At 44.4% G+C, this 17,166-nt stretch overlaps 1 protein-coding gene across 1 annotated transcript in view; it reads left to right on the top strand.

The window, feature by feature from the left end:
• The window catches only part of FREM3 (FRAS1 related extracellular matrix 3), a 58,613-nt gene that overhangs the window by 15,373 nt on the left and 26,074 nt on the right, over window positions 1-17,166 (top strand). The window contains exons 3-6 of the mRNA XM_069976863.1: window positions 8,834-8,980; window positions 12,940-13,170; window positions 13,584-13,709; window positions 14,034-14,285. Coding sequence (XP_069832964.1) covers window positions 8,834-8,980; window positions 12,940-13,170; window positions 13,584-13,709; window positions 14,034-14,285 — 756 coding nt within the window. The remainder of the gene's footprint in view (window positions 1-8,833; window positions 8,981-12,939; window positions 13,171-13,583; window positions 13,710-14,033; window positions 14,286-17,166) is intronic.

Here is a 17,166-nt window from a genome sequence, read left to right as displayed (position 1 = left end):
GTATCTCCTCCTCTGTCTCTCATGTAATCTCGGTGCTGTGGATGTCCTCTGTCTCTCATGTAATCTCGGTGCTGTGTATCTCCTCCTCTGTCTCTCATGTAATCTCGGTGCTGTGTATCTCCTCCTCTGTCTCTCATGTAATCTCGGTGCTGTCTATGTCCTCTGTCTCTCATGTAATCTCGGTGCTGTGTATGCCCTCTGTCTCTCATGTAATCTCGGTGCTGTGTATGCCCTCTGTCTCTCATGTAATCTCGGTGCTGTCTATGTCCTCTGTCTCTCATGTAATCTCGGTGCTGTGTATCTCCTCCTCTGTCTCTCATGTAATCTCGCTGCTGTGTATCTCCTCCTCTGTCTCTCATGTAATCTCGGTGCTGTGTATGCCCTCTGTCTCTCATGTAATCTCGGTGCTGTCTATGTCCTCTGTCTCTCATGTAATCTCGGTGCTGTGTATCTCCTCCTCTGTCTCTCATGTAATCTCGGTGCTGTCTATGTCCTCTGTCTCTCATGTAATCTCGGTGCTGTGTATGCCCTCTGTCTCTCATGTAATCTCGGTGCTGTCTATGTCCTCTGTCTCTCATGTAATCTCGCTGCTGTGTATGTCCTCTGTCTCTTATGTAATCTCGCTGCTGTCTATGTCCTCTGTCTCTCATGTAATCTCGCTGCTGTCTATGTCCTCTGTCTCTCATGTAATCTCGGTGCTGTCTATGTCCTCTGTCTCTCATGTAATCTCGGTGCTGTGTATGCCCTCTGTCTCTCATGTAATCTCGGTGCTGTCTATGTCCTCTGTCTCTCATGTAATCTCGCTGCTGTGTATGTCCTCTGTCTCTTATGTAATCTCGCTGCTGTCTATGTCCTCTGTCTCTCATGTAATCTCGCTGCTGTCTATGTCCTCTGTCTCTCATGTAATCTCGCTGCTGTCTGTGTCCTCTGTCTCTCATGTAATCTTGGTGCTGTGTATCTCCTCCTCTGTCTCTCATGTAATCTCGGTGCTGTCTATGTCCTCTGTCTCTCATGTAATCTCGGTGCTGTGTATCTCCTCCTCTGTCTCTCATGTAATCTCGGTGCTGTCTATGTCCTCTGTCTCTCATGTAATCTCGGTGCTGTGTATGTCCTCTGTCTCTCATGTAATCTCGGTGCTGTCTATGTCCTCTGTCTCTCATGTAATCTCGGTGCTGTGTATCTCCTCTGTCTCTCATGTAATCTCAGTGCTGTCTATGTCCTCTGTCTCTCATGTAATCTCGGTGCTGTGTATCTCCTCCTCTGTCTCTCATGTAATCTCAGTGCTGTCTATGTCCTCTGTCTCTCATGTAATCTCGGTGCTGTCTATGTCCTCTGTCTCTCATGTAATCTCAGTGCTGTCTCGGTGCTGTGTATCTCCTCTGTCTCTCATGTAATCTCGGTGCTGTCTATGTCCTCTGTCTCTCATGTAATCTCGCTGCTGTGTATGTCCTCTGTCTCTCATGTAATCTCGCTGCTGTGTATGTCCTCTGTCTCTCATGTAATCTCAGTGCTGTCTATGTCCTCTGTCTCTCATGTAATCTCGCTGCTGTGTATGTCCTCTGTCTCTCATGTAATCTCGGTGCTGTCTATGTCCTCTGTCTCTCATGTAATCTCGGTGCTGTGTATGTCTTCTGTCTCTCATGTAATCTCGGTGCTGTGTATGTCCCCCTCTGTCTCTCATGTAATCTCGGGGCTGTCTATGTCCTCTGTCTCTCATGTAATCTCGCTGCTGTCTATGTCCTCTGTCTCTCATGTGATCTCGCTGCTGTCTATGTCCTCTGTCTCTCATGTAATCTCGCTGCTGTGTATGTCCTCTGTCTCTCATGTGAGCTCGCTGCTGTCTATGTCCTCTGTCTCTCATGTAATCTCGGTGCTGTGTATGTCCTCTGTCTCTCATGTAATCTCGCTGCTGTGTATGCCCTCTGTCTCTCATGTAATCTCAGTGCTGTGTATGTCCTCTGTCTCTCATGTAATCTCGCTGCTGTGTATGTCCTCTGTCTCTCATGTAATCTCAGTGCTGTGTATGTCCTCTGTCTCTCATGTAATCTCGCTGCTGTGTATGTCCTCTGTCTCTCATGTAATCTCGGTGCTGTGTATGTCCTCTGTCTCTCATGTAATCTCGCTGCTGTGTATGTCCTCTGTCTCTCATGTAATCTCGGTGCTGTGTATGTCCTCTGTCTCTCATGTGATCTCGCTGCTGTGTATGTCCTCTGTCTCTCATGTAATCTCGCTGCTGTGTATGTCCTCTGTCTCTCATGTAATCTCGGTGCTGTGTATCTCCTCCTCTGTCTCTCATGTAATCTCGGTGCTGTGTATCTCCTCCTCTGTCTCTCATGTAATCTCGGTGCTGTCTATGTCCTCTGTCTCTCATGTAATCTCGGTGCTGTGTATGTCCTCTGTCTCTCATTTAATCTCGCTGCTGTGTATGTCCTCTGTCTCTCATGTAATCTCGGTGCTGTGTATCTCCTCCTCTGTCTCTCATGTAATCTCGGTGCTGTCTATGTCCTCTGTCTCTCATGTAATCTCGGTGCTGTGTATGTCCTCTGTCTCTCATGTAATCTCGGTGCTGTGTATGTCCTCTGTCTCTCATGTAATCTCGGTGCTGGGTATGTCCTCTGTCTCTCATGTAATCTCGGTGCTGTGTATGTCCTCTGTCTCTCATGTAATCTCGGTGCTGTCTATGTCTTCTGTCTCTCATGTAATCTCGGTGTCAATCAGGAATTGTTATCCTGTCAGAGACAACAAAAAATGTCATTTCTGACCAATCTGCACCTGTAATCTACTGGGAGAAGATGACAGGTAAATTGTGGAGTGGGCGATGGGCCTGTATACATGAGGCTGCACTATGTAAGACGCCAGTGATTTTTTATTATTATTATTATTATTATTATTATTATTATTATTATTATCAGCATTTCCGGAGATTACATCAGCGGCGTGCACAGTCCCTTTATGATGGGAACCGAGCCCGACATGCTTCACTAACTTGCCTTATTAATCAGAGGGAGTCCGGAGTTCCTAGTACTAGTGATACTGGCCGAGCAAACACAACTAAGTGTGCAAAAATGGAAAATACAGACGCCATGGCCTTTCATATCACCCCTTTGACTCCCAGCTCACATCTGGCCTCAGTGATAACGTCCCCGTCAGTTCTCTCTCCTCTCCTGGTCAGAAAACCCCATAGTCCAGAATTTTTTACCCATTCAATTGTTTGTTATTTCCTCTTTTCTTTTTCTCTACAAAATCTTCCCATGATCTTCCTCATAGTTAGTACTAGAAAATAAGCTCTTCCCCCACCTGGCTTACAATGTAACATTACAGGAATCGTATTATTTCCGGGGCTTGTGCACGTTTGATACTTGTGTATACTGACAAAGCTCGACTACAATCACAGAGAGCGGTGATAGAAAAACACTCAGCGTCGGCCTGATGCCCTGAAGAAGCCGCGCCCTAAGGGAGCTTTGTTTTCTGTGGGTTTGGTGAGATTCCTATAGGCCAGATCCAGAGATCAGGGCTCGCTGTCAGCGGCCGGCAGACTGACTGTCTGGGGGGGAAAAGTTCTCGGCTTAAAATTTTTACCATCATCACTTTTCTTTTGAAAATAAATGAGAATGTAAAATCTCTTCAGTGTGACACCCAGAGAGAATCAGTCAGCGACTATATCAGATATCAAAAACATTCGAGCAGCCATGGCTGACATTTTTGTAATAGAGGGTGACATGTAAATGACGGGTTACTCAGTATCTATAAAATACACAAACAGCTAAGATGAAGAAAAGAGGAGAAATATGTCGGATGCACAGTCTGTTATCGTAGGAAATCCTGCATGAATTTTACTATTGATTCCAAAGCACCATAAAGATTAAAAAAATCGTAAAGTCGGTAGATTTATGTTGTACTATCTCAGGGTAGCATAAACTAGTGACAGAGAAGCTGAACAGAATGATGCATCACTTACATTGTTCTGTGCAGCTGATCCAGAGATCTCCTCCTGAATAACATGGACAATAAGTAGTCCTCTCCATTATGTGCATGAGCTCAGTAGTCCTGGAGATTCATGAGAAGCAGAAAACTCCGCCCACCAGCTGCTGATTGGCAGTTATCTATCCATGCTGTGTGTAGGCAGTTAGCTGTCAATCAACTGCTGGAGGGCGGGGGGAGGGGTGCGGCAAGAATCCTATTCTCCTGCATATTAGGAGAACGGCTGAACAGAATGATGTAAGCAATACACCGATCTGTTCAGCATTTCTGTCACTAGTTTATGGTGCTCTCATTTAAGGTGGAATAAACCTAGTGACAGATTCCCTTTAAGTAGTGCAAATTTAAGAGATAATCTATTGGTGTTAATGTGGCAACCGTCAAACTACAAACAATAATTTGTCCGTATGTCGCTAATCACATCTTTGTTGATCATTGTTAATCGTCATCGCTTACATATATAGACACAAACGTAATTATCAATATTCACAGACTATATACGACTGTACGTACAATCACATTAACAGCTTTACATGGTGATTTATCTTCTCGTCTAAAGCCGATCATTTAAAAGAAAAAAAATCATTGTTTGTCGTTCGCTAAACAAGCGATTAAGCGATATATCACTGAGTGTAAAAAGACCCTGAGATGCTCAGCTGTATTGTGTAGCCTTTAGTTATTGCAAAGAACAAACAGAAGTATGAATAGAGCTTTAGATCCACTTTTCCACTGTCAAAAAAAAACACGAATAAACTAGGTAATCTGTGTGAATTCTCGAAGTCTAATAAGTGACCAGCTGTGGTGTCAGCCACCAATCCCATCAATCAAGGAGAGGGAAGTCACACAGCATTTAAGCTCTCGGCATCTTACGAAGAACAGGAGGCTGACAATTTCAGAGGGCACCATTCATTTCAATGGCCGAACAGGGTCACCTATCGATTTAGTTCAGGCCATTTTGCGCTGGTATGCGCCATTTTCACTGGACTCAATTCTGCAGTAGACCTTGCCATGGAGTCATGAAAACTAGCAGAAAGACACTCAAATGGAATCACTAGGTCCTTGAAAAGAATACCGTCTGCTGCTGATCACAACAGTATACAGTACTTATCAGCTGCTGTATGTCCTACAGGAAGTGATATTTTCTTTCCAGTATGACACAGTGCTCTCTGCTGCCACCTCTGTCCATGTCAGGAACTTTCCAGTTCCTGACATGGACAGAGGTGGCAGCAGGGAGCGCTCTGTCAGACTGGAGGGAACACATCACTTCCTGCAGGACATACAGCAGCTGATAAGTATGGGAATACTTAAAATTTTTAAATAGAAGTACATTACAAATCTATATATCTTTCTGAAACCAGTTGTTTTAAAAGGAAAAAGATTTTCGCCGGAGTACCCCTTTAAGGAGACATCATACCTCTGGCCACTTATGATGTCACTACTCCTATGAGTGTAACACTATACATACTAATAATTCCTGTTTTGTAGCTTACGATTGTTGCTATCGCTTTACGCAGGGTGAATGCCACATATCAGAGTAATTATTTTGAAGGGGAATTACATTCCTGTCACTCCAATGAATCCATTACACTTGGCTGAAAACTCATTAGTATTTCGAGCTGATCCCCCATCGTACTGGAGTCTAAGAAGATTATTCCCCTGCCGGCCACCCAGCTACAGCCACCCGGCCGTAATTAGCCGTACGTACAATTAGGAGTGAAGTGTCATTGTGAGCCTGCGGCTTCAAGGTAGCGGCAAAGCTTCTGTCCGCCATTGTGGAAAAAAAAAATATGATTCCCATGTGAATTCTTTCACAGTTTTTCTCACAGCCTCTTTATATAGTAGTACAATGATGGTGTCACATCGGTGACAGTCAGGGACCCCAGCTCCACTATTATTGCATAACTGGGCAATTTTGCCATTTGGGATTCCAGAAGTAGCAACCATAATACTAGCTTTCCCACACACTGCTAATACCTAGCTAACTATGGATCCTTAAAGGGGAAGTTCACAAAAATAATTCTTTCAAATCAACTGCCAAAAAGTGCCGGAGATTTGTAATAGAAACACTCCGATATAATTGAATCTTTACACCAAAATGTGTTGAAGCTGTGGTCTAGGGGTAAATTACACGTGTAAAGACCAACAACAGTTTTTTCCCCTTGGTTCGATTCCTCTGATGAAAATTAAATAAAGTTTTTTTTTTTCATTATTGTATCATTTTTAAAAAAGCAAAGAATTACTAATCAGGTCCAAATTAGTTTTAAAATTCAGTTTTTTATACAATGACTAGGGGGGAAAAATAAAAATTAATAGCTATATTCCATTTCCATCAGGGGAATCGAACCAAGGAAAAGAAAACTGTTGTTGGTCTCAACACAGGTGAGTCCTATTACATGAAGCGTTTTTTAACAATTAATGGCTAACGATAAACTATTGCAAATGAGATTGTTTATCGTTAACCTGCAATCGTACTTCATATTACACAGAACGATAATCATTGGTTACAATCGCTATTGCGATCATTACTATGATAGTTTGCACCTTCTGATCCCAGAAAAACAATGGACAATGTGCAATTACACTGAACGATTAGTGAAAAAATGCGGAACTTGAGTGAATGAATGTGGAATTACAGCAAACGATTAGGGAACGATTAACGATAATTTTAGGTTCAGATCTAAATCAACAAGCAACGACATACGAACGATTTTTTGATCCTTGCCTGCAATTACACAGAACAATTATCGCTTAAATTAAAATTTTCGCAAGATAATCGTCCCATGTAATAGGGCCCTTACCCCTAGACCTCAGCTCTAACACATTTAGGCTAAGAGACTCAACTATATCTGAGTGTTTTTTGTTGTTTTTTTCAAATATAAACTGCTTACAGAGGACTGATCTGCAATCAGAGACACTGGCTGACATCTGAGCGAGCAGGAGGCTGGGCAGCATTGATTATTCATATAATTATGTATTCTACTTCAAGTTAATTTAGTGGCGTTTGCAATAGTCATAAAGGCAAATAAGCTCCATTGTATACCAGATTATTCCAATCCACACACACACATATATATATATATATATATATATATATATATATATATATATATTCAAAAGATAGTTCATTTTAAATAAGTGGTCCAGATTTTTGGTCTTCCCAACCATGCGTTGCCCAGACCTGGAGACCATTCAGCACTTACATTAACTTAGTGAAGTATCTCCCATTAATCTTGTGTTATATACCTGCCAGCTGCCCTAAGACGCCCTCCAAACCTACAAGACCCTGCTTGCTGCTTGTTTGATTTACCATTGTGCTGAATCCTGGTAGAACAACAAGAAGTGAAAAGCATAGTGGGCTGTGACACGGCCCCTAATACTAAGAACACTTCCAGAGATCCTGCTGTCAGAGCCAATAATACAATACAATCCATCACTGAAGAGGTGAGCGCCATCCGTCAGCTCTCACATGGGTGGCCTCTAGTGATATCAGCCGGAGATATACTATATACAGGGAGAGGGATGGAAGGGCAGGACCCGCTCCTTTATAAATAGTTCCGTTTTACTTGAGGAATCCCAGGCATGTGTGTTGGCTCTATTCATATACAGTATATATATATATATATATATATATATTGTATTCAGCTGGTAGACATTAATGTATAGAATTACTTGCCTACGGGCCGTTTTTAGTTAGAAATGTTGTCCAAAAAAATCAGACCTATCACTAAGGAAAGACCATATCCAATTAATCCCAAGAGTGAGTATGTTGTATCTTGTTGTCCCAGATGTTCTATGGAAACCAATGCAAAACTGTAACCTAAGATGTGTAAGTAATGATACAAGATATATATATATGTTATACATAGGTACAATAAATAAAATCACTCTGTTTGGGGTCTCATCCACAAGACAATAAATGGAGTCATTAATAATATTCTATGTCTTTATTCTATTCTTTCTTTTATCACTGGGGCATGTAGTGCAATATGTGTTTGTACTTTTACTACATATATTGAAAGGGGTTGTTCACCAATACATTTTTTTCTTTCTTTGTACCAGAAAGGGCCAGAAATGTGTTATTCTTGTTAAAAAATTTCCAGTCTTGCAGTATTTATCAAGGAAACCACCCAAGCAAGGTATCCATCCACAGACAGCTGTTTCGGGGTATTTGCCCCTCATCAGTGTGGAGTAGGATTCCTTCTCCACACTGATGAGGGGCAAATACACCGAAACAGCTGTCTGTGGATGGATACCTTGCTTGGGTGGTTTCCTTGATTGGAGACATTCCTTGGCTTGGTTGCTCCTGCCCGGAGGAAGGTCTGGCTACTTCACTGATGTTGAGACACGTGATGCTGTCTCTGCAGTGTTCTTTTGCATATTTGACTTCCCAGGGGGCAATGTTCTGGAATACACTGACGTTGAGACACGTGATGGTGTCTCTGCAGTGTTCTGGTTGATCTCCCTGAGGTCAACCAGCATCCTTTTGTTTCCAGTATTTATCAGGTGCTGTATGTCCTGAATAAGTGGTATATTCTCTCCAGTCTGACACAGTGCTCTCTGCTGCCACCTCTGTCCATGTCAGGAACTGTCCAGAGCAGCAGCAAATCCCCATAGAAAACTTCTCCCGCTCTCCAGACTGGAAATAATACACCACTTCCTGCAGGACATACAGCAGCTGATAAGTACTGGAAGGCTGAAGATTTTTTAATAGAAGTAAATTATAAATCTCTGCCACTTTCTGGCACCAATTGATCTAAAAGAAAAAAAGAATTTGTGAACAACCCCTTTAATAACACTTACAACTTTTCTTTTGTTCAGTTCATCATTGTTTTTCCTTCTATTTCTCTCATATTAGGTGGAAATAAACTAAGTAGTCAGCTATTCCGTCTTAACTGGGCCTGGATATCGGTGGAGAGAAGTCACTATACTGTGGATGAAGATGCCAAGTTCTTAGATGTGACCCTAAAGCGTAGAGGATATCTCGGAGAAACGTCATTTGTCAGTAAGTATCTATATGACTTTCCATATCCTGAACCTGATGCATCAGACATCTCCACCACGTAAGGGTCCGCCACTAACAACACACGCATCAGACATCTCCACCACGTAGGGGTCCGCCACTAACAACACACGCATCAGACATCTCCACCACGTAGGGGTCCGCCACCAACAACACACGCATCAGACATCTCCACCACATAAGGGCCCGATACCGACAACACATGCATCAGACATCTCCACCACATGGGGGTCCGATACCGACAACACACACATCAGACATCTCCACCACATGGGGGTCCGATACCGACAACACACACATCAGACATCTCCACCACTCAGGGGTCCGCCACCGACAACACACACATCAGACATCTCCACCACATGGGGGTCCGATACCGACAACACACGCATCAGACATCTCCACCACATGGGGGTCCGATACCGACAACACACGCATCAGACATCTCCACCACACGGGGGTCCGATACCAACAACACACACATCAGACATCTCCACCACACGGGGGTCCGATACCAACAACACACGCATCAGACATCACCACCACTCAGGGGTCCGCCACTAACAACACACACATCAGACATCTCCACCACATGGGGGTCCGCCACCAACAACACACGCATCAGACATCTCCACCACGTAGGGGTCCGCCACCAACAACACACGCATCAGACATCTCCACCACACGGGGGTCCGTCACCAACAACACACGCATCAGACATCTCCACCACATAAGGGCCCGATACCGACAACACACGCATCAGACATCTCCACCATGTAGGGGTCCGTCACCAACAACACACACATCAGACATCTCCACCACATAAGGGCCCGATACCGACAACACACACATCAGACATCTCCACCACACGGGGGTCCGATACCGACAACACACGCATCAGACATCTCCACCACACGGGGTCCAATACCGACAACACACGCATCAGACATCTCCACCACACGGGGGTCCGATACCAACAACACACGCATCAGACATCTCCACCACATGGGGGTCCGATACCAACAACACACGCATCAGACATCTCCACCACACGGGGGTCCGATACCAACAACACACGCATCAGACATCTCCACCACACGGGGGTCCGATACCAACAACACACACATCAGACATCTCCACCACTCGGGTCCGCCACCGACAACACACGCATCAGACATCTCCACCACATGGGGGTCCAATACCGACAACACACGCATCAGACATCTCCACCACATGGGGGTCCTCCAACAACACACGCATCAGACATCTCCACCACATGGGGGTCCAATACCGACAACACACGCATCAGACATCTCCACCACATGGGGGTCCTCCAACAACACACGCATCAGACATCTCCACCACATGGGGGTCCGATACCAACAACACACGCATCAGACATCACCACCACTCAGGGGTCCGCCACCGACAACACACGCATCAGACATCTCCACCACATGGGGGTCCTCCAACAAAAACAACACACGCATCAGACATCTCCACCACATGGGGGTCCGCCACCGACAACACACACATCAGACATCTCCACCACATGGGGGTCCGCCACCGACAACACACACATCAGACATCTCCACCACATGGGGGTCCAATACCGACAACACACGCATCAGACATCTCCACCACATGGGGGTCCGCCACCGACAACACACGCATCAGACATCTCCACCACGTAGGGGTCCGCCACCAACAACACACGCATCAGACATCTCCACCACATAAGGGCCCGATACCAACAACACACGCATCAGACATCTCCACCACACGGGGGTCCGATACCAACGACACACGCATCAGACATCTCCACCACATGGGGGTCCGATACCAACAACACACGCATCAGACATCTCCACCACATAAGGGCCCGATACCAACAACACACGCATCAGACATCTCCACCACATGGGGGTCCAATACCGACAACACACACATCAGACATCTCCACCACATGGGGGTCCAATACCGACAACACACACATCAGACATCTCCACCACATGGGGGTCCAATACCGACAACACACGCATCAGACATCTCCACCACATGGGGGTCCGATACCAACAACACACGCATCAGACATCTCCACCACATGGGGGTCCTCCAACAACACACACATCAGACATCTCCACCACATGGGGGTCCGATACGACAACACACGCATCAGACATCTCCACCACATGGGGGTCCGATACCAACAACACACGCATCAGACATCTCCACCACATGGGGGTCCGCCACCGACAACACACGCATCAGACATCTCCACCACATGGGGGTCCGCCACCGACAACACACGCATCAGACATCTCCACCACGTAGGGGTCCGATACCAACAACACACGCATCAGACATCTCCACCACACGGGGGTCCGATACCAACGACACACGCATCAGACATCTCCACCACATGGGGGTCCAATACCGACAACACACGCATCAGACATCTCCACCACATAAGGGCCCGATACCAACAACACACGCATCAGACATCTCCACCACACGGGGGTCCGATACCAACGACACACGCATCAGACATCTCCACCACATGGGGGTCCGATACCAACGACACACGCATCAGACATCTCCACCACACGGGGGTCCTCCAACAACAACACACGCATCAGACATCTCCACCACATGGGGGTCCGCCACCGACAACACAAGGGCTTTTTGATTTATACATTCCCCGTTTTCGTGTCTCCTTACCATTATGTTCCCATTTTATGCCACATCTAGGGACGTTTCGAGGTGTTTTTTTCTTCTACGGGAAGATAGGCAGCTTATGAATTTCCACTGATTTATTGTTTTACTAAGAATGATACAAAACTTTTATGCATTATCCTAAACCAAAGCCTTGTCAGAATCTTGTGTATAAAACTTACTCATTGTATAATATACACTCTGCTGGAACAGAAGGCTGGACAATCCCTTTAAGGGGAAACATTAGAACCATCTAACCTGCTGATATGTCCCTATAGCGCACAGGGCGCTGAGGATGAAGGTACGTTTCTTACCTTCATCTTCTGTACCATTCTCATGTGCTTTGTAGGTAATTAAATCTTTATGCTAATTAGGCGTGCGCCTTATGGTGAATCCTGTCGGGGGGAAGGGGGAGGGGCCTAATATAAGACCGGCGTACTTGTATGTCAGTCTACATACAAGTAAGTTCCCCCCCTTTGTTTTATGAGCTTTTAAGAACTTGTAAAGAGCCACAGAGGAGTCCTATAATCTCCCGTGTCCGTCCCATAGTGCTTTGCATTTAGTTCTCCCAGACAATTCACAGTAACTCGATAGCACAGAAATCTTACCAGACCATTTACAGGCCAGTCAGCAAATCCCCCTGCAGACTGACGGCAGAGCCGTGGAAGAAGATCAATATATAACTAATAATAGGTGTTTATAAAAAATCCTTCAAGATATGAGTATATACAGGCGCTCATTTAGCTTCATATTAAAGGGGTTGTTCACAAAAAATGTTTTCTTTCAAATCAACTGGTGCCAGCAATTTACTTCTATTAACAAAAAAAAATCTCGTCTTCCAGTACTTATCAGCTGCTGGATGTCATGCAAGAAGTGGTGTATTCTTTCCAGTCTGACGCACTGCTCTCTGCTGCCACCTCTGTCCATGTCAGGAACTGTCCAGAGCAGCAGCAAATCCCCATGGAAAATCTCTCCTGCTCTGGACAGTTCCTGACATGGGCAGAGGTGGCAGGAGAGAGCACTGTGTCAGACTGTAAGGAATACACCACTTCCTGCAGGACATACAGCAGCTGATAAGTATGGGAAGACTTATTTTATTTTAACATAGCCAACATGATATTTGAATGGATCCATAGCATCTTTATTGTATTTGTATCTATAGCCCACTAAGACACTGACACTTTTTGATATAACTCTTAACCCTTTGTGTCCATTTACTTGTGAAGGTATTAGTACAAAGGATGGAGCAGCAGTCGCAGACAAAGACTTCAAAGGGAAAACACAGAAGCAAGTCCAGTTCAATCCCGGCCAGACATCGGCTACGTGGAAAGTCAGGATCATAGCTGACGAGGAATACGAGGAATCCGAGAGCTTCCAGATAATTCTATCTGATCCCGTCATGGCTGCGCTGGAGTTCCCCAATGAAGCGATTGTTGAGATTGTGGATCCTGGTGATGGTACGTATGCCGACCTTATAAATGTGGGAAACTGAAAAAAGTAAATGAACCCTAATAATTGTTTATTAAGCCTAATTTGTGTCACCATATTAACGAGTGGAGATATATATAAAACAACTATTCATCTCCTAAAGGGGAACTCCGGGGAAAATAGTTTACTTACAAATCAACTGGTTTCAGAAAGTTATATAGATTTGTAATTTAGTTCTATCTAAAAATCTCCAGTCTTCCAGTACTTATCAGCTGCTGTATGTCCTACAGGAAGTGGTGTATTCTCTCCAGTCTGACACAGTGCTCTCTGCTGCCACCTCTGTCCATGTCAGGAACCGTCCAGAGCAGCAGCAAATCTGGACTATTGTAAGTTGAATATTAGAGGTGAACTGCCGGATTAACCATGGTTTGATTTTCCCTAGAATCTACGGTATACATTCCACAATCGGAGTATAAAATAGAAGAAGACATTGGAGAGCTATTAGTCCCCGTTAAACGGTCGGGAGATGTTAGTCAAGAATTTATGGTCGTCTGTTCAACACACCAAGGTAGGTTACATATCCTCAAATATTACATATACTCAGTATGAAAGTAAATCTTGAAGTTTACTGTTTGAGGGGTACGACCAAAAAAAAATCTTTTTCTTTCAAATCAACTGAACTATAAGCTATAAAGATTTGTAATTTACTTCTATTTCAAAATTTCAAGTCTTCCAATGCTTATCAGCTGCTGTATACCCTGCAGGAAGTGGTGTATTCCTTCCAGTCTGACACAGTGCTCTCTGCTGCCACCTCTGTCCATGTCAGGAACTGTCCAGAGCAGGAGAGGTTTTCTATGGGGATTTCAGCTACTCCTTTTCCTTACTCCTATAGGCACAGCCACAGGCACCATCCCATCATCCGTTTTGTCTTATTCGGATTACATCACACGTCCAGACGACCACAACAGCGTTATACGGTTTGAAAAGGACGAGAAAGAAAAGAATTGTCGCATTATTATAATTGATGACTCTTTATACGAAGAAGATGAGATCTTCAATGTCACCCTTAGCATGCCGATAGGCGGACGAGTAGGGAAGGAATTCTCCAGTGCGAAAGTGGTCATCCTGGCTGATACAGATGATGGTAAGAGGAAAGACCGAGCTGGAGAATAACTGTGCAGAAGGAGATGATACAGGTGTATATAATGTACAGGATAAGGTTACACAGGTGTATATATAATGTACAGGATAAGGTTATACAGGTGTATATAATGTACAGGATAAGGTTATACAGGTGTATACATAATGTACAGGATAAGGTTATACAGGTGTATACATAATGTACAGGATAAGGTTATACATGTGTATATATAATGTACAGGATGAGGTTATACAGGTGTATATAATGTACAGGATGAGCTTATACAGGTGTATATAATGTACAGGATACGATGATACAGGTATATACATAATGTACAGGATAAGCTTATACAGGTGTATACATAATGTACAGGATAAGATGATACAGGTGTATACATAATGTACAGGATAATGTTATACAGGTGTATACATAATGTACAGGATAAGGTTATACAGGTGTATACATAATGTATATAATAAGATGATACAGGTGTATATATAATGTACAGGATAAGATGATACAGGTGTATACATAATGTACAGGATAAGATGATACAGGTGTATACATAATGTATATAATGAGATGACACAGGTGTATATATAATGTATATAATGAGATGACACAGGTGTATATATAATGTACAGGATAAGATGATACAGGTGTATATAATGTATATAATGAGATGACACAGGTGTATACATAATGTACAGGATAAGATGACAGGTGTATACATAATGTATATAATGAGATGACACAGGTGTATATATAATGTACAGGATAAGATGATACAGGTGTAATAAGTAATAAGCTAAGTATTTGCAAAAAATTGCCCTCAGTCTCCAGAGTGCCCCTTTAAATATGATTTTAAGTGGATTAGGTCCATAGGGAAAGGATCCCACCCATATAGCACTATGGAGGTTGTGAATGAATAGTTCTCTTCTAAGAGCCGATTAGACGGTGGGGGCAGCAGACTGGAGCCATTGTTCCACCATTGTATATTTTGGCTATCTAGGACTTGGTCTTTTCCGTATCCTTAAAGGCGGCTTAAGAAGCACCTGGGTTGGGGAACATGATCTCATGAATTGTTGCTCTAATCATAAATTTCCTGCTCGGGCCGTATCCTCCGCACACAATCAGTGTACAAAGACTTGAAGGGCGGGAGGAAAGAAAAGGTTTACTTCCCTGGTAGACACAACAAAGGTGCGCTTTCTTAGGCCGCCCTCACCGGCTCCTTTGAGGATTAGTGTAAATGGCCTCTTATTCAGAAGCAACAAGGTAAGATGAGAAGCCGGGGAGATGGCTGATACCGCTAAGGCGGACGGATTAATAGGGAGGAATGGGGGTCAGCTTCATGGCCGTATACATGGTATTCAAGACCATCACAATAAGGAAGAGGTGTCTGATATAACTGCAGCAATGAGGATGAGATTGGAATTTATGAAAAATAAAAAGATATTGAGAAAAGTTAAGGAAAAAAATCGATCAATATCCAGCGCTGATTTGTCAGGCAAAATAGAAGCAGCAACTTCAATGGCAGTCATGGTCAGCTCCTCCACTTCTTTATGTTTGCCCTAATTTTGATCCATCTTATCCATGTATATGTTATATAGTTATATGTCCTGGGTTATAGCACATGCCCCGGGCCAAGTAAGGCACTAACAAGCCAGGCTCCTCAAACTAAGTGACAAAGAAAAAAAAAAAGTTTACTAAAATCTTAACCACTTCCTGACCACTAGAGATGAGCGAGCATGTTCGTCCGAGCTTGGTACTCGTTGGAGTATTAGGATACTCGATGGTGTTCGTTACTCGGACGTGCATCTCATGATACTCGAGACAATGGCATCTTCCTCTTCCTGCAAGTTTGGCGGCTTTTTCTCAGCCAATCATCATGCAGGAGAGTCTTTGGGAGCTCGTAGCCTCACGTGGGAACCGTACATGTCGATAGCAGCGATTGGCTGGCCAGATCAGGTGCTGTGGCCGTGCTCAGGTCAGACGCAGGCTGGAAGAGATTAGGGAGAGAGCTGCTGTCTGTCAGGGAGAGCGTTAGGCAGGGAATTAGTGTGCGGTTAGGCAGGAATCCAACACGAAGAACCCAACAGTCCTTCTAAGGGCTTAACATTTTTAAAACATTTTATTTGCTACTCTTGGCTGCTGGCTTGGACTTGTAGTGCAGCTGTCAGTAGTCAATTTGTCCTGTTGCTGACATTCTCTTGGCTGGCTGGGATCTGTAGTTCAGCTATACCTATCCTCCCTGTGCTGTGTCCTGTGCATTTCCATGGTGTTATAGTATAGGCTCTTATAGTATGTCTCTTACCTTCCTCCTCGGTGCCGTTCCGGTGCAGTTAGTCCTGTGCTCCGGTAAGACCGTTAGGAGCTCTGCGCGCCCGCCCCATAGCCCCGGTCCACCCCTGACCAGCTGCTTCATTCATTATGATTAGAAAAGGGCAAGCAGCCGGGGGCAGATCGGCACTATGGGGGCAGGCAAGACTAACAGTCTCATTGGACCAAAATGGGGCCAAGGAGGAAGGTAAGGTAAGCTAAAGAAGGTAATCTTAAAGGGGTTCTCCAGCACTACAAAAACATGGCCACTTTCTTCCGCAGACAGCACCGCTCTTGTCTCCAGGTTGGGGGCAGGTTTTGAAATTTAGATCCTCTGAAGTGAATGGAGCTTAATAGCAAACCCCACCTGACCTGGAGACAAGAGCGGCGCTGTCTCTGGATTCTTCCGTCCTTCCATCCTTCCATCCTTCTATCCTTCCATCCCTCATCCCTCCATCCCTCCATCCTTCTATCCTTCCATCCCTCCATCCTTCTATCCTTCTATCCTTCCATCCCTCCATCCCTCCATCCTTCTATCCTTCCATCCCTCCATCCTTCTATCCTT

The sequence above is a fragment of the Dendropsophus ebraccatus genome, chromosome 7 (genome assembly GCF_027789765.1).
Source record: "Dendropsophus ebraccatus isolate aDenEbr1 chromosome 7, aDenEbr1.pat, whole genome shotgun sequence".
Taxonomy (NCBI): Eukaryota; Metazoa; Chordata; class Amphibia; order Anura; family Hylidae; genus Dendropsophus; species Dendropsophus ebraccatus.
This window is presented reverse-complemented; position numbering and strand designations above follow the sequence as displayed.